At 36.3% G+C, this 25,777-nt stretch overlaps 1 protein-coding gene across 1 annotated transcript; it reads right to left on the bottom strand.

Annotated features, from left to right (window-relative positions):
* Positions 1-602: 602 nt before the first annotated feature.
* LOC135683600 (clathrin heavy chain 1) lies at positions 603-22,394 on the bottom strand. Its single transcript, XM_065198906.2, has 27 exons — positions 22,217-22,394; positions 19,067-19,274; positions 18,237-18,389; positions 17,847-17,965; positions 16,773-16,934; positions 16,042-16,155; positions 15,279-15,452; positions 13,573-13,770; positions 12,693-12,893; positions 12,111-12,203; positions 11,183-11,365; positions 10,705-10,842; positions 9,739-10,155; positions 9,244-9,336; positions 8,905-9,030; positions 8,308-8,573; positions 8,040-8,151; positions 7,697-7,819; positions 6,470-6,615; positions 5,852-6,035; positions 5,420-5,612; positions 4,840-5,162; positions 4,201-4,476; positions 3,242-3,805; positions 2,542-2,763; positions 2,153-2,228; positions 603-1,776 (listed from the first exon to the last, which is right to left on the bottom strand). The coding sequence occupies exons 1-27, from the start codon at positions 22,256-22,258 to the stop codon at positions 1,619-1,621; spliced, it is 5,064 nt and encodes a 1,687-aa protein (XP_065054978.1). The 5' UTR covers positions 22,259-22,394; the 3' UTR covers positions 603-1,618.
* Positions 22,395-25,777: the final 3,383 nt, after the last annotated feature.

Genomic DNA, 25,777 nt, shown 5'->3' with positions numbered 1-25,777 from the left:
AAAATTGGGAGAGACTTTGTTGAAAGATGCTCAGCCTCAGCAGAGAATCTTAACAAATGCAAGTATACAGGGTGAGGTCTTTGGTGTGGCTTTTACAGCATAGGTCCCCTTCCTTACTTTTTAGGATGGCACTCTGGCACTTTTTAATCTGCTTAAATAGTGTGAGAGAAAATACCCGCAAAAGAAAAGCCTAGGACGAAAAGCCTAGAAACACCAAAAACTGATTGGCGCAGCTAATTCCGCACTTTGCGCAAATGTTTCGTTTAAGCTATTTGTTCTACAATCCTTGACAAAAGTCCATGGAACACCCTGCGACCAATGAAAGATTTTGAAGAAATAAAGGTTTCCGGCCATAAGATACAGAAATATCCCCCCTCCCCCCAAAAACAATGTTGGTTGAAAAGCCTATTAGGGTAAGCCCTAACTGATAAAGTGACATTGGATGAATTTCAAGCTTTGAAACTGTTGTTCTTCAAAATTGTTTCAAGGGGGAGAGGAGGATGCTACTAAAGTTATGCAAAATTTTCAGCTTGGTGTACCAAGACTTTTAGCAAGGATTGTACCTTGGCACAAAGCAGGGCCACAAAGCAGACGATAGACAGTTCTCAGAAAACACGGTCTTATATTGTCAGAATTATCTCAATAATGGGCGATCACAACCGCTAATTACAATACAATTTTATCATCTAGTGTAATTTGCTCAGCTCTGAAATCGTAATATTAGATGAAACATCATTAATTTCCCATCCAATACAAAACTGCCTCAACATTTAAACAGAAAGGGATACCAAAGAGAACTCGTGCATAGTGCTTGGAGGAATACTGAAAGGCTTCTAACAAGAGGGTGCGACTTCTTCAATTCGCAACTGGTTAACCAGGATACCTATCTACCTGTGACAGTCAAATAAAAAGGTATATCCAATAGGCGTAAAATATCAATCAAGTTTAAAAAATATCAACCTTGCACAAGATATTTATGATCAACTTTATAGGAATCTCAAAAATCAACCTACGATCAATCAACTTAGCATTAAGTGTAGCATTGAGCCTAGTGGTAAAGACATAACATTATTGATTCAGCAAAATGCTGCAAGTAAAACACGTAACTGCCTAATACGCTTTAAGAGGCAAACGGGTTACAAGCAAATACGGAGACGATCGTTCCTCAAGGCACGTTTGTATATTTGAATCTATATATTAAAGATCGTGAAGAATTGTAGATATCTTTAAATCAATGGAAATTTGAAAAGCTGTCTAGCAGAATTGGCGTATAAAACAAAACTAGAGCACCGTAGCTGACTATCTAAAAATTGATAATGAAAATACCCAAAACTTCCCTCAGATTGTCTTTCAAGTATGACGTCATCAGGTTTCCAATGCGACATAAACATTGCATCTTGATGTGTACAAACAAGAAAGTTTTAGAAATCTCAGCGAAACTGTGACGTCACACAGGAAAGAAATCATCGCAGAATTTCAAGGTACGCTATAGGCAAGACATTTGGTCAAATGCCGTGTCTCATGTAACGCAGTCTATAACGTCCGTATAATACAATCTTTGAAAAACCCTTCAATAACATATGGGTATCAGCATCCGTCCCAGACATTCAACATGTAATTACATCCCGTACCCCGGTTGATAGCCGTAGCCGGGCATTGCTGCTTGCTGCGGTATTCCAGCCTGTTGTGGGATTCCCGGTTGCGGGGGCATTCCATAAACGCTTGCTGGTGGCATGCCTTGCATTGGACCGGAAGTTATCATCAGTTGGGGTTGATCTGCAAAGAGGAAGAGCATATGAAGCAAATTAATTGGCTGCATTTTACAGACAATCTACACAACAACGTTGGATCATTCATTAATAGACGCGGAACCGAACCGAACATATGGTTGATGTTTTCTTCCAAATTTCTCAAGTTCTGTTTTCAAATCTTTTATTTTCAAAGATTAATAATATAAAAGGTACTCCCCAATCCGAAAAGACAACAATAAGAGAAATAGATTAATGGTTACCAAATTTCGTTGTGACAAACGCGTTGGTCCTTTTAATTCATATCAACATATAAAACATATTTTACACAACTACACATGCTTTTGTTCTATACAACGCACAAGTGAAGGCATGCATCATCAAAAAATTCAGTGAGCTCATACCAAATACAATCGGCTGTTCTGGCTGACCTTCCTTTTCCTCGTCTCTTTTCGTTTCTGCATCAGCGAGTTTATCAACCTGACATAAAAATGTTGAAATGACGATACGATTATCTGGTTTATATTAAATCACAAAATCTTTCTCCTAAAATCACTACAAAACCAAACACAGCTTTAGGTGATACTTAAGCAGTTAGGTCTAAACTTCAACGCTTCAAAAGAGCGTGAAAATTTTAAAAAGATGGATACTTTTCAGTGCTATATATGTTTTATGAAAGACCAAATATACTTTGCTAACATTCTATAAGTATATATAGGAGAAATGAGGCCATTATCTAGGCCGGTCTAGGAATTCTAGTCTGCTCGAATGGTTGAAAAGAAGTCGAACTGACCTTGTGAATATACTCCCGCATCACCTGGATCATGTAAGGCATTGCAAAATCAATGAGATTGTGTTTCCACGCTAGCTCTAAGACGACATCCGGTTTCAGAAGATCATAACACATGAACAGCGTTGCTGCAAAGCATTCGTATTTTTTAATTTCTAAGAACCACTGAAGAACATCCTCCGCCAAGGCCGGGTCCCGAGATTCATTTGAAAATTGCATAACGTCCTAAAAAGGAACAAATTGAATGACAATTGCTGAACTGGATAAACAACTTGCTTTATGGGCAGCGCTGCCAGCAGCTTGGCTATCAGGATTTAAGTAAAAAAGACATAGTGCCAATTAATGACTTTAATCTAAAATTAGGTTTTTCAATGATACCAAGGGCTAGAAAACATCACTGTATCAGAACAAAATTAACAAGCTTCTCAAAATATTCATATTTCAATAATCCTCTGGGTATCGGCTAAATTATCGCTTGATCATGAACTAGAGCTTTACCATATTAAAACGAAACAAAGAAGAATGCCATCTACAAAACAAAAGCGACAATATAACTGGAGCACTGTAGGTATGTTTATACGTCACCAAAGCAAATAGGGTCAAAAATACTTCTGGATTACCTCATATTCCAAGTCTTATATCCAACAAAACGTTCAATAAACCCAGAATAATGAAGTTAATGTGAAAATTCTTGAATACTTACAGCAAAAAGATTGTCTCTTTTACATAAATCAACAGATTGCTTCCATCGATTATTTCCTTTGTAAAGATAGGCAGCTATTCTTCTAAACTCTATAAGTTCGTGTTTCTCTAACCTTTGGGCTAACGCGATGTTATCGAAATTATCGAATGCGTCAATCGATGCCCTGAGACCATTGTAATCTTCTTCATCGATCAGCAGCGAATTAAGAGCCTCGTTTATCGCTTTGTTATTGTGATTTTGGACAGAGCGAAGATATGGTTTAACTAGTGGTAACTGCTTGACCTTCTGGAAGAAGTTCACTGCACGCGTGTGATCCATTCTAGGCGTAAGAACAATGAGAAGATCGTTTAAGAAGAGCGGTTTGTGGTCCAGATAGAACTGTAAGGCTTTGTAATAGAGTTCTATATTGGCAACTTTGGTGATAACTTCCTTGAATAAGCCTTCCTTCCACGCAACCGTTGGGTGCTTCATCATCGTTACAACTGCGTTATCATACTCCTCATATTTGTCATAAAGGAAGACCAATTCAGCCCAGAGATGTGCTTGTTCACATGCTCGCAGTACCTAAAAGTGAAAATCAATTATGCAAATCTTTACTCCAAAAAAGTGAGGGGAATCGGGTACTTAAGTATGGTAGTGAATAGAAATTGTTCTTTTAAATTAGTGTAGAACATGCAAATAAAGAACTAGTTTGAAGTTCAAACTATGAGGAATAAGCAGGGCTGAACAAGAGTTTTTATAATAATAACAACAACAAATTTTCTACTCAGTATGATTTTGGAAAACACAATAGATAGGACAAACGTATAATAACGACTGGAAAACAAGCTGCTGTTCTAAACATACAAGAGACCTCGAAAAATTCTACAAAAGTCAGTGCCCTTTAGGGGGAAACACTCGTGCAACAAACTTCGTGCAACAAAGATGAAAATGTGAAGAGCCCGTGACAGCTGGCGTACCTTCGGAATGTTAACTCTTGACCAAAACAGCTCGAGATGTTCCTTCATCTTGATAGGCTTGTATTTTGAATAGAGAATAGCCAGCTCTGTGAACATTCCCATATGTGCTCGCTCCAGACCAAGTGCTGCTTCCATCAGAGCAATCAGCTCCTCGAAGTAGCCCCTGCTCTCATAATAACGAATCAGATCTTCAAGTTCGTCTGCGTGGACTACAATGTGAAGACCGCACATCTGGGCCATGCGGAACTCCTCGCCATCAACACATGCAAAACAGACCTGCACAAGTTGAAAGTGATAAATTGATCAAACAAAATAAAAGAGAAAAGATAATCTTTATCAATTTAATAATGAAAATTGATTAAGTATCCCTATACAGACAAACAAAAACTATTTATGTTTACGAATGCATCAAAAAATTCTTGAGTTATATGATTCAAGAGATAAAGGTTAGAACTAAGTGTTTGGACACTTTCACAGCAGAAGTCACTGAAATACACATCAAAGATGGCAACATTTGCTTTACAGCGCATAAGAATGGTATTCATTTGATCTTCCACCGGAAACAAGAGCAAATGTAAAGCTCTAGCTCTGTAAATGTGTGTAAGGTATGAGGCACTAGTAACAGTGCAATGTCATTACCTCCTTCCATGTTTTTGTACTATTAGCTTTTCTAGCTCCATCTACGGCTGCTTGGTATTCGCCTAAGTGGACAAGGGTTGAGGCCAAACGGGCAAAATTCGAGACGTTATTGAAGAGAATCTTGGCTGCCTCAAACATCTTCTGCTCAAAGCATCGCTCGCCTACTTGCCCAATGTTGGCATGGTTAGGCCCGGAGACAAACTCCTCCAACTCAGCAAGCCGCCCAGTTTTAGCAAAGGCAAAGATGAGCTCCGTGTCTATGTAGGATTCACGAGCCTTTTTACGTGCCATCTGAAGGAATTTCACTAGCTCCTCGAAGTTTTCTGTAAATAGAAGAGCTATCAGTTCATACCTTTAGCCAGGTAAAAAGTATTTTTTAGTCGCAATCATGCTACTCATCTATGATCTTGAAGATAACGGTTATGGTCCATCGGAAAAATATGAAAGAATACAATGCAGCCAATGCTGCCTTCAAGTTTAAGCCAAAGAAGGCGAGGAAAATTTGAAACTTCTGATTTGCTTTGCAAAATTATTAAGAAATAAAAGATAGTTGTCTGATATAGTTTGCCTGATAAATTACCTGAATTCTTAGCAGCGTCAACCACCTCCATATACGAAGATGGGTCATCAGCTTTGATGTAGGAGTCGATTGACTCTTTGACCATTCCTTGATCAAGCTGTGCTTTTGCGAGCAGACTCCACACTTGGGGATCGTTGCACCTCTCTGCAAATTCATAAGCCCGGTCGAGATTTTTAATATTATCGATCAAAACCTGAAAGAAAGCAGCATTTACGCCATGAATGTACTAGTTTATTTTCTCGAGTCAAAACAGGGGGACACAGGAAACCATTTTAATAGGATAGGGGCAGGCAAACAAATGGGATGACACAAAACTAATATTAAATAACGGGACAATTACAAGAGGAATGAAAAAAGACTTCTATCCACTAGGCTAGCAATGACACGGGGAAAGACCCTTCTTGCGGACGATAGCTGGTTTAAAATTATTACCTGTACAGCTGAAGTGTTAACGTCAAACTTCTTGAATATTGCAAAGGCCTCTTCAAAAAGTTCACTGCCAATAGCTATGCTTGCAATGTCGGGAGCATCGTAGTTATCAAGTCTTGTGATGTATTCCATAACACGAGTGCGATCGGCCTTAATTGCAGTCAAAATCAACAGGTTCTGCAAGTTCCTAGGGTGGAATGAAAGAGCATGAATGAGTGCTATAGGACAATTTACCGCATGCTTGCCGTTTCTAAACAAGGAGGCATACAACGTTCCTTTCAGGACAGTTACCATATATTGGGACAAGAAAAGGCAAAAAAGAAATTGATCCAGTGACGGTGTTGGTGCCTGGCATGGACTTTACTTGAAACAGATTTAGACTGATGAACGAGAACAATATACACAGTTCTACTATTTCACAGATCTTCCAAACTGGCATACCATAAATTCTCAAAACCCCTCCCCAAACACAATTCCCTCAAATCAGCTGCTTGCCCTGAAATAAAAATTGTTCATAAGCCTGATCTTTGAAAGAGCCCAAAGCAACTTCTATAAAAAGCTGATGATAAATCGCATATTCAACGGGAAACACTTGCTGACTTTTAAGATGACAGAACGTACCTATGATCGCTAAACACCGAGTTCTCAAGTACAATCTTTTCCAGCAGTTCAATAAGCTCGTTTGGCAAATCTGCAGTCATGAAAGCTTTGACAGTTGCAGATACATCTTCAGGATCTTGGGTTTCAGACAGGGCTGTTTGCACTACCTATCAGGAAAATATCAAATTGTTAAACTTCGCACAATCCCAATTAAATCACACAATCCCAAGCACATCTAAAGAGCTAGCAATGTGAAAATTAATTTCTTGGTCTATCTGTTAAGGAATCCTGTCCAATTAATGAAATGTAGAACCAAGGATTCTCGTTCTGAGCAAAGTTATGTTTCGAAAAGAAATGTCCTTGTCTCTAGTTCCTATTAATCAAAACTCTCTCGACAGTACCTATACACAATATCTTAAGCATATTTTTTTCCTGCGGTTCATAATGTTATTGTTAAGTTCGTTTTTTTTACAATTTTTCAATTATTTGCCTTTTCAAATGGTCCTTCCAGTAAAGCTTTGCATTTTCCGTGTCAAACAAAAAGCTCTTGCAGTAGATGACGTTTTTAGCAAATATTGTGGGCTGACTTTTTGTGACATAACTTATACTACGATAAAATAAACCATTAAAAATTTGCAGCGAAAATCAATAAATAAGAACTTATAACATATAGAATAACTTCCAGCATTAAAGAGCATGACGAAACAAATGATACATGTTTCAGACCCTGATCTTCTTGCATCATGAGCTACGAGCAAGAGTGAATTTAGCCTGAAGATTACTTTAGCAAGCATAAAAATTGAAGCAAGCCATTGGAAGGGCCTGACACAGAGTGTTAACTTGCATAATAGAGTTCTTAAGTGTGACGTCACAAAAAACTATTTTTAGATTTTTCGAATTTTGACCACATGACATAAAAGAACACCATAAAATACTCCCATATATGCAAAATCAGTTAGATTTGTCAAAAATCGGGTGAGCTATGGCAATATGAAGATCTGGAGTTTGCTGACAGATTACTGGTGTTCATAAAGTTATGAACTAAGACCAAATTATAAAGGTTTGATGGGGCTAGAGCTTGTACTCATCTGGACATATCTCAGCCAATTCGTGATGCATTTAACTGATTTTGCATATTAAGAGGTATTTCATGATGCTCTTTCAGGTTATGGGAAAAAAATTCAGGTTATGAAAGCTGTAGCGTATATTACGCAGCGGGAAGGGGGGACAACACATAATCGATCTTACCTGATCAATCAGCTGTCTTCTATACTTGTTTGTTTCCTCGAGGACAGATGCCCATAGCTCTGGGCTTCTTCTCCGTACAAGATATCGGGCTAAACTTTTGAACAGGGAGTTTTCATTGCAAACCTTGGAACAAAAATATAAACAATTTATAGTTAGTAGAAACGCTGAAAGAATTAGTTTGGAGAATTTTACAGCAAAGAAATTTGGACCAAAGTTGAAGAATTCAAAGACTTCGACCTCAAATCATTGAATAAATGATAATGGTGGTCCATAGTTGATGATGATGATGATGATGATGATGATGATGATGGTGACATTTCTACTTGAAAAAAAGGGAACTTACGTTAATCAGTTCCATATCACACTGTCCTCTTTCATAAGCCACGCAGGCAAGATGGGGGTCCCTCTTTTCACAATACTTTCCAACCACTCGGCTATCGTAGAATGGGTTCTCTCTGTGAATGGAAAATGCAATCAGTTATCGCCAAAAAGCAAGTAGCGTGAATTAAATGTCAGTTATGTAGAGACACACTTTGTATCAAAAGGAACCCGCACTTAAAGCATTGTAATCTTAACTAAATTCAAAATGCATATCTGAAGATGATAAACACCTGAGGAATCTCTCTGGGTTGTTATTTGCATCAATGTATATTTTGGCAAGAGCATTGTGAGTTGCCGGCTCTTCAGATCCATCGTGGATTCGTGTTTCCAGCCACGGCAGTAGCAATTTCAATCTATTTCGCTTTTCAACTTCTTCTACAAGCTCGTCTGTTGAAAATTGCCCTTTGACGGTCATGATCAAACTTTTGATGACGTCTTCGGCACAGTCAACATCTAACAAACCGCCAATTACGATAGGAAGACGAGATGGATTGACCTGTGAGGCAATTTTACGAAATATCAAAAAACTATTATAATAGTTAGACATTCACAAGGACTGTTAAAAGGCAGAACCACACTCAAGAGGGAATCACCTGAGTTGAAGTAGTGTAGTGGCCAAATCTCATCATTTATGATAAAAATATTGAATAATAACAGAAATATATACATAAAACATACATCGAAATCGACCTAAGCAAATATATTTTACAGAACGTTAAAAACACCCCCCGGTTCTTGAAATCCTACTCCACATGAAACATCTGGAAACATACTACCTACTTTACAGGGAATGGTAAGTCAAGTGGCAAAGGATTCAAACAACATACCTTTTGGACATAGATTTCGATATACTTCTGCAAGCTGTTTTTGTAGAGATACAGGACAAGATCATGGACAAAGTTGAATCGATCACAAACAATGATCAACGGAAGTTGATCCGTGAGTTTGGCTTCCTAAAACAGAAAGGAAAACTTGTCCATATACGACATCAAACGCTTACAATATAATAAATAACATCATCGGATGAAAAAAATTCTGTAAATGATCTTGGTTTTATGTTTATGTGTTTCCAACAGAATACATAAAAAACTTTGAACTACACCACTAACTTTATCATGACTTCAAAATACGGCAAATCTTCTAGAGAAAACTAGTTAAAGTCGTACCTTGAGGAAGTTCTTAACACGTTCCGGTTCATAGCAATTGCTTTCTCTGCAGATTCTTTCGACTTCTTTCATCTGACCTGTTTTGCAGGCAGCCTGGAAAAATATGCAATAAAATAAACATTTCTGTAGCTAAGATGCAGCTACGCGAATTGAAAATTTTCAAATGTGTCAAATCTTAATGATCCTCACTTCTCAGAAATCGAGGAGGAAAGAGAGATTTGAAAATAAATCTAGCAAGTATGAAATTGAGCTAGTTCACTGACAATAACTCGCCCAGAATGAGGACTTGCTGAAAAGACATTTCTAAGGAACGGGACAATCCGATGCATCTCCTGTGTGGTGGCATTTGACATACCATTTGGCATTTGACTTTTTTAAATAAGGCAACCAACAGTCACCAATTCAAACCAATTCAGATGGACAGCAAAATATAGTGAACACGCAGTATATATTCAAGAACAGTGCAATGTCTGCTCACTGTCGACGAGCTCGTACCTGGATATATTTGAAGTGCACGTCTGATTCTTGACTGAAGTTGACAATGGATCCAAGAAAAAAGAACAGACCTTCATAGCTCTTGAACGACTCAAAGAGATCAATCAACGCAGTGGTTGTGAGCTGTTCGTGGTATTTTGTGGCAACTTGCACGCAGATTTGCAAGTTCTGCCTTATGTTATGAGTCAACATGGCTTTGAGGCATTCTAGAGAGTCCTCCACTGACAAAGTACCAAAGTACCCAACAAGCCATTCTGGATTCAGCATGTGTGTATGGACAATTGCTCGCTTGATGTCATAGATGTCTGTATAGTGCTCCAGCGCTCTTTGTAGCAGTCCAGCCTGTTCGCATAACTGGGCTACATGTGCTCTGTCGTAATGGGTGAACATTTGGTTCCCAAGAATTGCATCTGCCACCTGAAAAATGCATGCACCAAAAACTGTAATGAATCTGGAAACATTTAATCACGAGATAAAAAGCTGAAGAGGTGTACTGTCGAACTCTGGGAATCTTTAAGAAAGAAACTGTGCTGTTGTTTGACAAACTGCATGTGCTGTATCGCCTACAGCAAATCCCAGCAAAGAATGACTTTAGTTTCAACCGCCTGGCCGTTCTTTGGTGTACAAGGAATTGAAGAGCCTAAGATTCTCACATTAACTTTTATCTAGAAGATACATATATCCTGAGCTGAGGATAAATAAAGTCAGTGTCTCCTAGTGACCAAAAATGGTTCAGAGCCTTTTCAAATGAAAACCCTTTGCTTTGGCGGTCTAAAATAAGTTTTTTAACCCAAGGAACATGCTGTAGGTTCTTCTTTTTTTGATGATTTGCTGTATATCAACTCATTTTCATTAGTTGGTGCCTATAAGTATTTAGTTTCAGCTCCGTGATATAAGAGATGGTAAATAGATTTTTATATATCACATTACTTTATCAATAGCGATATTGTTAATAAACTTTCATACCTGAGGGGCAGACATTAAATTCATTTCCAGGACTCGAGTTTGGAGAGCGGCTTCACTGGGTCGGTTGTTTTTCAATGCATCCAGCAGGAATGATGTACACTGCTTCACTAAGTTGAATTCCATGAATATGTCGACGATCTACGGACAATCGCACATATTAACTAAAAATCCACATTCAATGACTGTTCAAATCACCATATGGAGTTGATAGTACAATTTATAACATTAAACACCCAGGGTTTCTACCAAGGACCCTATTCACGTAGATACAACAGTTGGCGTATTTCAAATTAATCCCACCCTACGGATAATACGTAAAATTTCCTGTTACCCACAAAACCCCCAGTAAAAACCATCTTGGCAAAATGTTCACACTTCCCATTTAAAACCTGACTAAATGTTTCTGTTGAGACCGAGAACAATTCTATTTGACAAGGAAATAACTTTAACTTTTTTCAAATAACCAACAATGCAGTACCTGGTTAAGATCTGCAAGAGGTTCGTCATCCTGAAACAGCATAGATGCAAACTGCGCACCAGCGTCGGGGTTCACCCTCATGACATTGCGCAGGAGTGAGACGAAATCTGGCTCAAACCCAACCTTCTTTGCATACAACACTATCTTCTGAAATTGGCCTGTTTCGGCAAAGCACTGAATAACCTGTCGTACAAGAAATTCATTTACAACACTGCATCAATTATTAAGGTTTATTTATAGAACACACCTTTTTAGTAGTTAAAAAAGACATAGATATCCTGTAGGCTACGTGGTCATATATTTGCATGGAGTATTATAAATATTGCTGAAAATTGTGCCAAGAAAATTCAGCTATGGATAAACAAAAAAAATATTTTATTTAGTTTTATTTATATCTAATCATTAGTTTAAAATGAAGCGTTCATCACATTAGTATTACAGGATTTGTTTCGTAAGTTAAATTCTCTGATGAGTAAAATGTAAACGCAAATTGCTGAAAAAAGTTAAATATTACGCAGAAAAATTGTTCTTGGTAAGATTTAGTTTATTTGTATAATTTGATCGTGCGCAAACAAAAATTTAATTATCTGTTGTCTCAGAACGAGGAATTAATTGAGTATTTTTCACAGCAAATTAGCTCAAAAGGGAAATTCATCATAGACAACATAAATCTGGCACGCATTGATTACTCTGAAAAAAGCGAAACTTGCAGAAAACGGGGAATCGGCAAAATAACAAAGAAAATTACAATCAGGAAGCAAAACAAACTATGGCGTTTGGATTCTATGTTGCTGTACCAAACTATTTGTTGTACAATTGCGTTTGGATTCGTATATCTAGCTGTGAGCTTGCGATAGAGAGGGGAGCTAAAATGTAATACAAAAATGTTACCGAAATGAAAATTGAAATTGAACACAAAGAGACATACCTTGTTTGGAACGCTCGCCCTTAGGTATACAGAGAGGGCAAGGGTGCTATCAAACTGCTTGGCTAGGTCTCCAAGTTCTTCACTGCATTCAAGCTATAGCAAAGCAGTTGTTTATGTCATTTCGCACAAAGAAAAAATCAAATCAGATGTCATCATTGAACAAGAAGTGTCATCTCAGGATAAAAGATTACTTTTCATTGTACAATCGACTCAATCGAAAGATGGTGATGTTTTTTCATCATTGATGACAACATGGATAATCGATTCTCGCACGTCTCTATTATTTGTAAGGTTATTACTTCATCTACACTGACTTAGAGAGCACCCATCACCTATTCCAGCGAAGAAAGCTGGCTAGGTGTATTTGCACGCCTTTCATGAACAGAGAAAAGGAAAACCCTTTCAATTTTAGAAGCGAAAAAGTAAACACGTTTATTAGCTATAGACTGAAAGCAATATGTTTTGGAGAAACAATTAAGTAGATCATTATAAATATCTAACAAAAAATATCAATATAGGTCTTTAAATATACAAAGAATAACATAATATTATAAATGCAGAAGCGAAATGTTTTTGCCCTACCTTGTCTTCTTTGAGCCATTTCTCCATCAGCTGCTTCTTATTTTGCAAAAGCACAGGTCTGCAGAGCTCTACTGATTCATACTTATTCAGCTGCCCTTGGTCTAAGAGGATACCAAAATATTGCAAAAGAGGCGATGTCTGACCTTGCTGGGCAGGAACCTGCTGGAAACGCTGAATGGTCTGCTGAGTCCTGAGATGCCCCTATAAAAGAGAAGATTGTTGCCTTATAAGATTGCTATACTCAACAGGCATGGTATTCATAGACGAAAATTTCAGAATGTAAATCTTTTAGAGCATTTGAGATACAACTAATAGCGAGATATTTTTGTAAAAACGCAGGCAACCAGATGTTGTTTTGTTTTAGCATGCTTATGATAAACGCCCAACGACATGCAGCCAGGCGCCCTGCTGTAAAACATTTGCAGAGAGGCCTTTGTGCCTCCAGAAATGAAACATTTACAGCCTTGTGAAAGTCTCGTAAATAGATGCTAAATATTTTTCTTATGCTTCCGTCCACTTTAAGCCAAGAGCCATTTGCAGTAAAAACATTCCTGTTGACTCAGAACGAGGAATTATTGAGTTATTTCATAGTAAATTAACTCATTAGGGAGATTCATCATCGACAACAGAAATGGCATTATCAATATCTAAACATTTGCATGTAAATAAAAGAAATTTTGGTAATAACGAGATAGAATCATGATTGTGGTAACACCATATACAGCCAGCATGATTTCCTATATGTAACACAAACGATGAATTATGGGGCATTAAATTGCAAGAATCATATCTAAGCAACTAGGTTTTGATTAAATATATATTGTAGTATGTTTTAAGCGTAAAGTGGATTCAAACAGATACTCTAAAAAGCCAATTATACCTTTGGAGCCTTTGCAGCTATTTTAGCAGCTTCGGAAAACTGTCCTAGAGAAAATTCTTCGTTGAACATTAGCTCAAACAGTTTCTCAGCTCCAGGCAAATTACATCTCTCAGCGAGACGCCGCGGCAAATGACTCTCTCGTTTCACTTCTATAAGGTATGGCACAATCTTTTCTTCATCAATACTGACAGATAATACCTACGAAATGAAGCTGGATTGATGCAAAAGGTATGCATGTTGGAATCGGGAGGAAAATATGAAAATTAACTGCCACGAATGACAACAAACAAATTTACATATACATAAATACATATACAATATACAGATTGTGGACTTCAAATTTACCTGGCCAAAAAATAATTACCTGAATTTGTTTAGTTGCTGACACAAACCTCTGCAATGCATTTTGTCATTCTAACTATATGGCATTAATTTACAACTCCCATATATATTTTAATCTAACTATATGGCATGTAATTTATAACTTTCATTTATATGGTAATAACGGACCTTCCCAGACCTCTAGATCGGTCTTTTGTTCTAAAACAATGGGAAATGTGACGTCATCTTATTAAAATAATAGGCTTGCCCCCCCCCCCCAATATTTGACCAAGTGTCCGCCCCTGTCTGGAGCTCATTGTGAATTGTAATTGACGCTTCTCCTGAGAAACTGTAGGGAAAATTGACAGAAGGCATACCGAAGAGGACCTGGTTTCTTGGATTAAGTGCCAACAAAAAGTCTTTGAAACCATTAATGTCTAGTTTCGTTTACCTTCAAGAAAATATCAGAAGTAAGATACGGAGCAACTACCTTTGCCTCTCTGATCCTTTACTGATCTTATAACCTTAGGTCTTTGAATTACCTTAAACATTTCCTCAACTGTGCGGATTTTACCTAAAATTTCCTGTCAGGATACTAATGGTTGACACATCCCCCTGGTCACGACGCCCCTGACAATATAGCAGCCAGTCACTGGCTAACACATATTCATGTACAAATGTAGCCAGAGCTGCAAAATATATTTTTCTTTCTGGGAACCTGGGAAACAGGACAAAAACATTTCTGCTACGTGAAATAAGGAAACTAAAACAGCACTTTTCAACGCATATAAATTGCCTACTTCAGGTCTGCAGCTTTATCTGTTAAAAATGTCCTGGACAAGGAAGCTGAAGGTTGCTTCCAAGATTTACAATTTTTTGTGATATTTGACAAAGGAGTGATATTTGATAAGGAGTTTTGTGATATTTGATAAAAGTTTCAAAAATATATATATGTACAAACTTTTGTATAAACTTTTTATTTGCATAAACTTTGATCTGTTGTGAAAAGTCAGGAAAAATTTTTTGTTAATGCAAAAGACAGCTGTTTTTATCAAGTTTTGATGAAAATTTTCTGCCAAGCCAAAAATGTTTCTAGGAATCTAGTCCCCAGGTTCGCATACTTTTTGCAGCTCTGAATGTAGCTCTACATTTCAAACGAACAGATCCCCAATAAACATTTCTGGAACTATGGTCAATGTTGGTTGCTTGATTGGTCTACAAAAGTATTAAAAGTATGTATTCTACCATGTCTTGGCTTTTCTGATGAGTTCCTTTGGAAGTTTTTAGAAACAAATAACAAACAAACACAAATTAAGCAAGCAAAGCCTGAAAATTTCGAATCAAACAATGCATTTATATCAAAACTGAGTTTTTTCAGCTCTCACCTGTCCTTTACGATTGACTCCAATGATACCATCTGTTGCCTCATATGGAGCAGTAACAAAGATTGTCTCACCACTGATTCTGTTTGTGTATAGGCGAGATGCAGTTTCAACGTCATACAAATGAATGTAACCATATTTAGTGACAAGGAAGATGATCCCATACTTTTGGCTGGCCTAGAAAATACAACTCATAAATCTAAAAAACCAATCCCTAAGTGATATGGAATTAATAAAAAACAAGCAGAGTATAAAAGAACAACAGTTTGCTTCATCTGCATACCAAAATAATAGCCATTTGCATGATTTAAAAACTGTACTAGATCAATTTTATAGATACAATATTAGATCCAGAAGTAAGAGATTCATGCATTTGTTTCTACCTAGTAAACAAAGGTAGCTTTTAGAGCACCAAGAAGCTATCCTTATTAAGCAGTACCCTGGTCCTTTCTCTCAACTTGAACATACCCATGTCTAGAATCGCAGAAAGCTAATGACTCCCTCACTCTTGGTGAAAGTTTGGTCATTAGGGTTAAAATTTAGGGTTGTAGACTACAGACCATGACCCTGACAACAAACCAAATTCCAGATTTTGGGATAGTTGGAGGGTCATGGTAGCCATCTTCTGATAGAAGATGGTACCTGATGATGAAACTACAGACATTTTGATCCTTAGTTAGTCTACAAACTTATATACTGACTGAACCAATTCACTGTGAAATATTGCTATTTTGATAGAAAACAATTTTGTTGATATAAAAATTACCTGCATAGCAACTGGGAAATCTCGGTCGGCTTCTGGAGGAAAAAGAATGTTTTCTGCCTTTTTGGGGAATGGTTGGTTTCCAGTTGGTGGTGTTCCAACTTCAATAACATGGATCTACAAAAATGATATCAAGCATTAGTCTTGAGAATATGAGAAGCTTGGTCTTTCCTTTGATAGCTGATAGATAAATGGTGACACTTTTAAGCATAATTCCTAATGACTTTCATCACTTCATTACTAGATTCCATGCTGCTACTCAGCATGTACTAACAGTAGTCTATTCTGTCCAAAATGCGATTTCTTAGATGCTTCATGATAGTGTTAATTGGTTGTAGAATTAACTAACACAAAATAAGGTTGATGATGATTATGAAATCAGGGTGGTTTTGAAAATAGTTTTCATTGCCTAAGTTGCTTTCTGAATAACATTCATAATATACTTTACTCTACAAGTGTTCGTGAGTATCATGATTTTGTCATATTTGTTTATGTTTTAAAAGTCATTATTTCATATGCATTGTGTTACTAATAGTTGAAAGTTTATTTTACTTAATGCTTCTGAGTAGGTTGTCATAAACAAGGCCTGGTGTTTTATCTCATTGTCATCTTGGCACAACAAAATTTGTATATACTAACTACATTCAAATTAAGTTGAGCTAATATAAAAGTTGCAAAGTTTTTAACATACTCCAAAGTTATAATAGGAAACAAATGGCAAGCATATTGTATACCTTAGATGCTTGAGCACCTCTGACTGAAAACGTGAAAATATTGGATGGCTGTGGATTAGAATCCAATTTGAATTGCGTGAATGTGGCTGCATGACCTTCAATAGGTTGGCTGACTTTCCTTTCAACTGAATACAGCTGCATTGCACCCACAACTCTGCTTTGCTATTTTGAAGAATTAATTCAATTAGAAACAGGATTACAGAACCCAAAAGCATTTGCATCTCAAAAACAGTTTACTTGAGATAATGAGCTAATACTTTAGTTCAGAATGAAAACAGCAAGAAAGTTCTTGCTGTATTGATTGATTCAGACCAAAATAATGTTGCAGTACAGAATGAGATCCTGTTAGCCAGATGTTCCCACTTTTGCAAAGATATGGAATCTTTAAGTTAGAATGATTACAGGGGCAGCTTACAGCGTTATTAATGTTAATAGTCTAATAATAGGGGTCTTTTTCTAAAGCCATAGGTGTAGTGGGACTCAATTTTTGCTTTTGTCGACCCTTATTTTGGTCAGTCCCTGTGCATTTCTTTATGACATGATATATTCTTGCAATGATCATTTGTTTATGTTAAAATGACCAATAAAATGTTCTGTGAGTTTCACCACTAATTCTGCGAAGATTAGAAAATATGCAGAACTTTGAAAATTCAATGTAACAGTTTATAATGATAAAAAAGACAAAAGTTTTTTGAATAGTCAATTATACAAATTCATCCCTATTTTATCTCATAAGATTGATATAATAAACCTTGACTTTATGATGCGATCATAAAACAACCATTCTGACTCAGAAAATAATCACAAGTGAAAACCAAGCTCAGTTGGCAAAAAAGCACTCCATTCCAGTCCTAGCATTTCATATACATATGGTAAACAATTGAACTATTTTCTGCCATCCATACATTAACAATGACTGCTTATCGTATTTAATTCAAAATAACATACATGTACACATATATTTATCTAAAAACATACTTTTATTCTAAATCAATGCAACTATAAAAAAGTAAAAATTTGCATAATAATTTATCTCTTTCTTCTTTTGAATTGTGACACAAAATAATAGCAAACCTGTGCCGAAATTCCAACAAGAAGCAACCACATTCCAGTTGAATCTGTTTTGTAGTTGATAATTTGGCAATTGGCAAGAGACTGGTGTCTATCAAACATTTTCACTGGGCTTGAGTCACCTAAAGATAAGAGATTAAAAACCGTTGCAGCAGAAAAGATAGCAGATAAATTTCTCTTCGCAACAGAAGAAGCTATGAAACACAGTCAAGTTGATTGATGAAAACATTCTGAGCTGAATGTGAACATGTCTGAACGCCACTTGAATAGGATCAGCTATAAAATGTAAAGTTGTACAGTTACTCCCTATTTCTAGTACAGAAAACAGTTGGTCCCCATTTCCACATATGACTTTTAATAAACTGTCTAGCAATAATTATTGAGTCTACACACCCCCTTCCATTGACCAATGAAACACTCCTGTCTCTGTCACAAGCCCAATGGTGTTTAGATTAATCCATTTCCAAAATATAACATCTTCTGTCAGGTTATGTGATTTCATTTTGCTTTTCATTTCAATGTTGAAGATTTGAACTGTTTTGCTTGCTGCAATATAAAAATAAATAATAACAACTCAAAATTTCCATGTATGTCAAAAGTGTAGCATGAGAGGGACCTTCTATCTATCTGCATTTACTTACAATCTTCTTAAAATCCTTCCTAGCTTTTGCAAATGCAGAGAAATAAAATAATATTTTTTCCGTAATAAAATGGGTTGTCCATGTGTTGATGATTGATAAACAAATTGTTGCTTGAAAGTTATTTGAAAGCTTACTCATGCAAAGAATCATTTCTCCTGCTTTCTTGATGCCCAATTAACAATTTCTTTATTATTACTGAGTAATACTATCTCCTGCAACCGACTCCATCAACTACAAAACTACAAAACCACCAAATTTTGATCATATCTTTCCTTTTTTGTTTTTACCCAAGGAAAGGCAAATGAGTTTTTCAGTTTTCCTATGCAAACCATTCAATTCATAACCATATGTTTATTCTGTTTATATATACATAATTATTTCATTGCTATTTTTACTTGGCACAAAATACCACCAAGGGCTTTTCTAGTTATTACTATAACCTCAGTTTTGCCATTGTGGATTGTTGAATGACTTTCTTCAAACAATTTCGAGCTTGGACCTCTCTGTCTATGTCTGCCTTATTTTTCTGTCTTTATGGATGTAAAAAAATGTATAAAGGTGTTTCTGTTAGAAAAAACAAACCTTTCAATGCAATGACTTTTGAAGCTGGATTCATGATGGCAGAATCAGCAGAAATTGGTCTTCTTGTTGGGTTGGTAGGGTCTGCCATGTCCACAATCACCACCTGGGCAGTGTCACCAACCTTCTCCCTTACACATATGTACTTGTCTGACTCCATGGTCAAAGTTGCAAAGCCAATACTGGCTGAGTTGATTCCAATGTTTTGGAGCTGCAAATATAATGAAGAAGCATTTACATAGATCAAATAAAAATAACAACAAACTGTTATTTAGAGGAACCAAAATAATTAACACCCTAAAAGTGATTTTTCTATACAAAAAACAGTTCTTTCCAACTAACTGACAAAAAGTTATCCCTACTCCTTTTTTACTTTGTATCTTCCTCAAAGCATCTATTGATTTGCCAAAATTCATTTTTTTGACTCAATTGATTGTTTATGTTAGTAGGGATTTATATAGGTGTAAATATTGAAAAGTCAAAACTAGTATTCAAGAAGGTGATAAATAGGTAACATATATTTATATATAATAGATCAATTTGACTTGGGTATACATCTGTATAGAAACAAAAAAGCTGCTTTGGAGGCTAATTCATGTATAAATACATAAAGCTGTTTTGATGGGGATTTCTAAAACCAGATAATTATCTTATTCCAAACGTAGCTTATTTTACTGGTTCTAAAATCAGAAAAATAATCTTTTGGTTTATGATTTCACAGTTTACCTGTTAAAACTGAAAGGAAGAAACACTTTTGAAAAAACAAACAAAAACCCATGTTGAATTATACACAATTTTCAACTACTGCAAGTAAAATGCAGAAATAAGGCAGCAACAAAAGCGTCCAGAATACATTCATACATGTACAAGTTATAATATATGCAACAGCAAATAAAAGCTGCAACAAGGTTTTTCAAAATTTAAAAGAAAACAATCAAAATATATATATATAATTTTGCAATGTTTGAAAATATTTGCAAGGATTGTTTTACAGGTGCAAACCTTCTTTTCAAGATGATGGCTACACCAAAGATAGAAAATAATTTTCAGCATTTATATAAAGGGAGATATGCAAAAGTTGACTGACCACAAGCAAATGCTCCAGTTACTGTTCAGGTGACATTTAATGACTCTATATATACATTTACTGGCCAAATTTACTTTAAAAAAGGGGCCACAATATTAGCTGGTTTCATTTGTAATGTAACTCACACAATTTTTGTTACATATGAATTCGTCATTATCATTTAGCCTAAAATCATTCATTCAATCATTCTAGGACTTAATTTCAGAACAAAGGTACTTAACCAAAAAATGTGCTTTCTATTCATCCTATACTTAAATAAATGCTTAATATGGACATTTAGTGGCAACTAACACACAGATATTGTCACATTTGTTTATAGAATATTGTGGCTTAAATGCCTGTGCTGAGGACATGGATACTGATTAGAGCAGAATGTCTACCCATCTCAAAGGGTTATTGACAATTATATTTGCAGTGATGATTAAAACATAATCCAGTGCAATAAATAGGTTATCTTCCCTTAATTTCCCCACATTCAGAAAGCTTTCAACAACAGTGACCTCAAAATGACCACAGAAAGATACCTCTGTTCCAATGTGGACAACAAGCAGTACCAATTTTAGCTTGCAAAAAACAAACCTGTGTGAATTCCACCCACATTTTAAGCTTGCAAACTTTACATGAATGCAGAAACTAACACCTTAATGGATAGCATATAACAATCCATCTTGAAAGTTGGTAATAAGTATACAAGAAAAACTTTTTATACTATAAAAGTATACAATTTTTATACTATAAAAGTATACAATTTTTATACTATAAAAGCTTGAGCAAACAAACATGTATGCACTTCTTTAATAACAAGATGAATATCTTTATAAATAGCAAAACTTGTAAGCAATTTTGTGAAAATCAACACAAATGAATCACAACATCATAATAAAAGTACATATATTTTCAAGCTTAAAGTTTAATAATGTAGAAAGACCAGTCATATAAATAATTATAAGATCTTGATAAATAGAAATGAAATTATGCTGGTTACTGAGTGAATTTGATTTAAAAAATTTAAATTAAAAGGAAATGTCTCTTTTTGATTCCTCATCAAAATTGTTGAACCAAAAAAAGATTGGTGAAATAAAAAGAATAAGATTTTAAGGTTGCTTTGATTTTAGAATTGACCGAAGTCATGAAACATGTGTCCATTTATATCTCCAAACATTGTATAAGGAACAAATGATAAAAATCACAAAAAATATCTTTTGCTAGGTAGCAAATATATATATATATATAAATAATATTCTTAAATGATCTAGATACGCAATTCATCTACAGTTTCTTTAGCCCTAGTACCTATAGGTTTTAGTTTCCAAGACAAAACTAGAGAAAGTACTTAAATACAAAACTGGAGTTCGTTATTTAGTGTAAAACTTGATGCCCCTCTGGTGCAAACAGTCTCGAGTCGTGTTATACAAATGTTTCATTGTAAAAGTTGACAAATGCCAGGTGATTGGTGAAATTTGCTTTTCATTTTCAGCGTTCCAATATTATGATCCTGGGCTAACCAAGAGACCCTCACTCCTTTGGATCCCTTAAACAACTAGTTGCCGTGAAATGCCCACTTCGTCAGTGCTTCCGCTTTACAGTCTATATTCGTGTCAAATTACATCCTGAAAATTCCGGGCAGAAAAGACATTGCACCGTAGATTTTTATGTTAGTCTCGGTTTTTTAATCAAAAATAAGCGAAACGAGGGATTGTCGAAACTTTGCAAACCACTTCTCGTAAATCTTTAAAACTTTCAAAGTCAAAAGTACAATACCATCCATAGACAGGCGAGATACCTTCCCCTTCACAACCTTTAAACCCTTCAAATTGAGTTTCACGATTTACATCGATTGTGCGAGAACAGATATATTCATCGCATTTGATTCTAACATGGGTCAACTAAATTAAGTGAGCCTGACTAACAACTCAGATGTTTTAAAATACTAAAATTGCACAACAAAGTCGGGACAGGAAAAGGTTGCTTCTCGGTTTGAGATGGACTAGCCTAATCTGGTCACATGCCACGCAACGTTTCGTTAAACCTCCATGGCACAACTCGAATAAAACTACAAAACATACCTGTACATGCTCCTGAAATCGTATTGGCAACAACTGTGCCATGTCTGCAGATTTTTAACCACGTATTCCAATCACTCTGTTGTGTTTTATTGCCAAATTTCGGCCACTTTCATAAACCCTATTCAGGCCCTTCTTCGCTCTACAGACCTTGAGCAAGAGGCCTTGCCGCAGCAGAATTCGATTCTCAAGTCTGAGCTTGAAACAGAGACAGATCACGTGTTTAACTTTTTGTTAAACAGCCAATTAGATTGTCGTATCCCATGACCTCACTTTCAAGCTATAATTGCCACGCCTGTTGTAGTTAGAATAAATTGATGGAATGGAATGTGCAAAATTTTGCACCCGTTAACGCTGAAGGCCGACAAACCAATCAGACCAGGAAATGATAGTGTAGCAAAAACCTTGATTATTTTGTTTGAAAACTTTCATCCGATTTTGATACATTCACTTTAACTTTGAAAATCAACTTCCTTTTTGGTCTTTTTGGTGTTTCAAAGCTGCAAATTAAACGGACCCCGTATTCTATCTGGTAACAAACCTTTGGAGAGCCTGGGTAACTGCGAGGGGCGATTCACTCTTGCAAATAGCGTACGAGATTTTGCCTAAAACAAAAGGATTTTAGGGGATTTTCAGATAAAACAATAGGATTTTCACGAAAGGTGTACGAGATTTTTATAGAGTGATTTGCCCCTCTGGTAACTGACTGTCTCCTTGAAAGTTAACATCAACATTTCAAACAACCCTGCTGGGCACTCTTATTAAGGCTAGTTTACGCTGAGTTACATCAAGTTGCTGGTTGCTGCAACCTGCAACTTGTTGCAACGTACTCGTGCTGCTTACACATAGAAAAAGATGCAACCTCCAGCGAGATCCGGTAACAGAAACGCGCAACAAGTTGCAGTACTTTTTGGGTAAATCCTGGAGACCCAATAAAAAATAAAGCAAAATGGAAGCAGACGCTGGCTGTGTAGCAGCTTCAATGTTATCGATTCTGCTGCACAAATGACACGACAATTTAGAAGGAAGCAAATAAAATAAGACTTTGGATGAAGCAGTGGTTCGCCAGGCGCAATAACTTAGGGGCTTACCATTCCCTTCTCAGAGAATTGGCATTGGATAATGTATCGTGTTACAAATATTACTTGCGAATGGATGCTGCCACGTTTGAGGATCTGTTGCAAAGATTTTTATAGAGGCACAGGTACCTCTCGAGAGTTTCAACCAACGTGTTTTCTGCCTTGGATGACCATTAGAACTTGATCGACTTCGCCATTTTTAACTGAGTCGTCACCAGGAAACACACGATCACAACACAGAATAAAAAATCACATGATATTTTGCAGTATCCTCATTGTCCAGTGACCTGCAACCTAATGCAACTTCACCTGAAAAAAGGATTTTGATCCTGAATTAGTCGCAAGTTGCAGTAGGTTGCAAAATGAAAGTTGCAGTAAGTCGCACGTTCGTTTACACGTTTAACTTTTCAGTCTCATCATGTTTGTAAGACAAGTTGCATATGAAAAGTTGCATGTGCTTCAACCAACAGGAAAAAGACGATCGCAACAGCTCTTTAACCAGATAAATAAAGCAGCTACTTTTTCCAAGCGCCCTCCAGCCAGGGGGTGGTCTAAGTCAACATTCCTCCTCCCATACGGAAAGAATCCCGTTTCCCACCCAAGGACTAAAGCCTGCTTTGACTCGTTCTAAAAGCATTTATACCAATATGATTCTAATATTGAAATTAAGCAGTTTGAAATGTTCTGTAAACAATGTGATGTAAGATCAAAACTAAAGAGCAAGAGAAAAGTCTGTAAAAAAATGTAAATTCTCAAGTTGCCCCCTCTCCTATACCCTGAGTACCAGACTCACTATATATAAAATAAAATATTTTATATAGTGAATCTGGTATCCAGGGTACCTCTCCTATAATCTTCCTCGAATATCTTAAATTTACCCCAACCCTCGAATAAGCCCGCATCGTAAAATGCTAATTTTTGCATTTAAATAAGCCATGGGGGCTTACTCGAGATAAAACAAAAAGATACACTATTTCAATCCAAGAATGATAACCCACCAAAGTTCAAGATACCAACAAAGACAATGTAGATATCAATTTATTGGTCTAAAATACTTTTTAGAGCTTTGATTTATACTTTTGTATAATATCTTAGAAAAGTAAGAGTACAATTGAAGTGAGCATGTAAATCACGAAAAAACTCTGAAACGAGCATGTATTTGTATGACAACTTGTAGGATTATTTCGTAAGCTCCCCACCCCTCTCTAATAATCCTCTAACTATTGAACCTCAAACTCCATACATTGGTAGTAAGCTATGTTCTCTCAAACTTGAATCATCTTCCTCTTTTCTGCATTCTCTAACAAAAGTCGAAAACTGCGAAAAAGAGCACTGCAACTTTGCGAAATCATAATTTTTAACTAAAGAAGTGCTTTCTCACCGATTAGTCTACCGATTCCCTGTATACAGTCTTGCTTAAACATCTAATGTTGTTAAATTTGTATTTCATCGAATTTATCAAAAAGAACTTGTATCTTTGTGCAATGTAGTTATTTTTAGTGTAGTAGTAAATCTAGTACCCTGGATACCAGAGCCAAAAAATTTCTTGCGCTGAAATGGAAAACCAAGCGGTGCTCCTCCGCTTCTATCTCCTATATCCTTGCTCGAAATTGTTTGGCTCTGGTACCCAGGGTATAAATCTAGTTGAATTTGCATATGATGAATTTTAAAAATAAAACGAACCTCATAAATCGAGATGTATGACCCAATTCGTAGCCTTGGCCATCGTTTTGTGCAAGGTCATGATTCAAAATAGCCAGAAATTTTCCCATTTTCACATGAATTTCTCTACAGTAACTGAGTAAAGAACCAAATAAAATAGGAGGAAGGCATCAGAATAAAATAGGCAAAAGCCAGCAATACGCAAACTAGACAACCTCTGGAAATCAAGTCTTCCTCGTAAGCTTAAGATCAATAGCACCCTACTCTACTGCGCTCAATGGCTTATTAAAACGCCTGCTGTTGCAACTGGAGGCAACAAATCACAAACGAATCACTCTATGGTGATCTTCCAGGAATCCGAGACAAAAATAAAAGAACACGCAGACAGAACTACGCTACCGTCCTTTCAGAATATCCCGGACTCAGCCTCTGATTCGCGGAACTGGGTATATTGATGAGCAACAGAGAGTGTTCGCCAACTGTCGTCTCGGATTCGAGTGCGCCGGCAAATGATGAAGATGATGAAATGATATAGATAAAAAATTGCGAAGGAACGAAATTCATTTTTTCACTATTTCTTATTTTCACTTATATAAGTGAAATTAGGACCGCAAAATTTGAAGATCACTGACTCTAGATTCATGAACAAATGTTGACCATAATACCTATGTAAGCTATGTTTCCGGTTTTTCATGCTATCTCTAGGTAAAGAGGCCTTAAAGTGAAACAATAGCCGAGTTAATGCTGCTGTAAATCCAACATTGCAACTAACAAACTATGATTTCTAAAACTTTGCTTTGAATTTCTAAAGGGAAGACAATTC

Source organism: Rhopilema esculentum, chromosome 7, assembly GCF_057945365.1.
Source record: "Rhopilema esculentum isolate cy_ngs chromosome 7, ASM5794536v1, whole genome shotgun sequence".
Classification (NCBI taxonomy): domain Eukaryota; kingdom Metazoa; phylum Cnidaria; class Scyphozoa; order Rhizostomeae; family Rhizostomatidae; genus Rhopilema; species Rhopilema esculentum.
The sequence above is the reverse complement of the archived record's forward strand: the minus strand, read 5'-3'. Positions and strand labels throughout refer to the sequence as shown.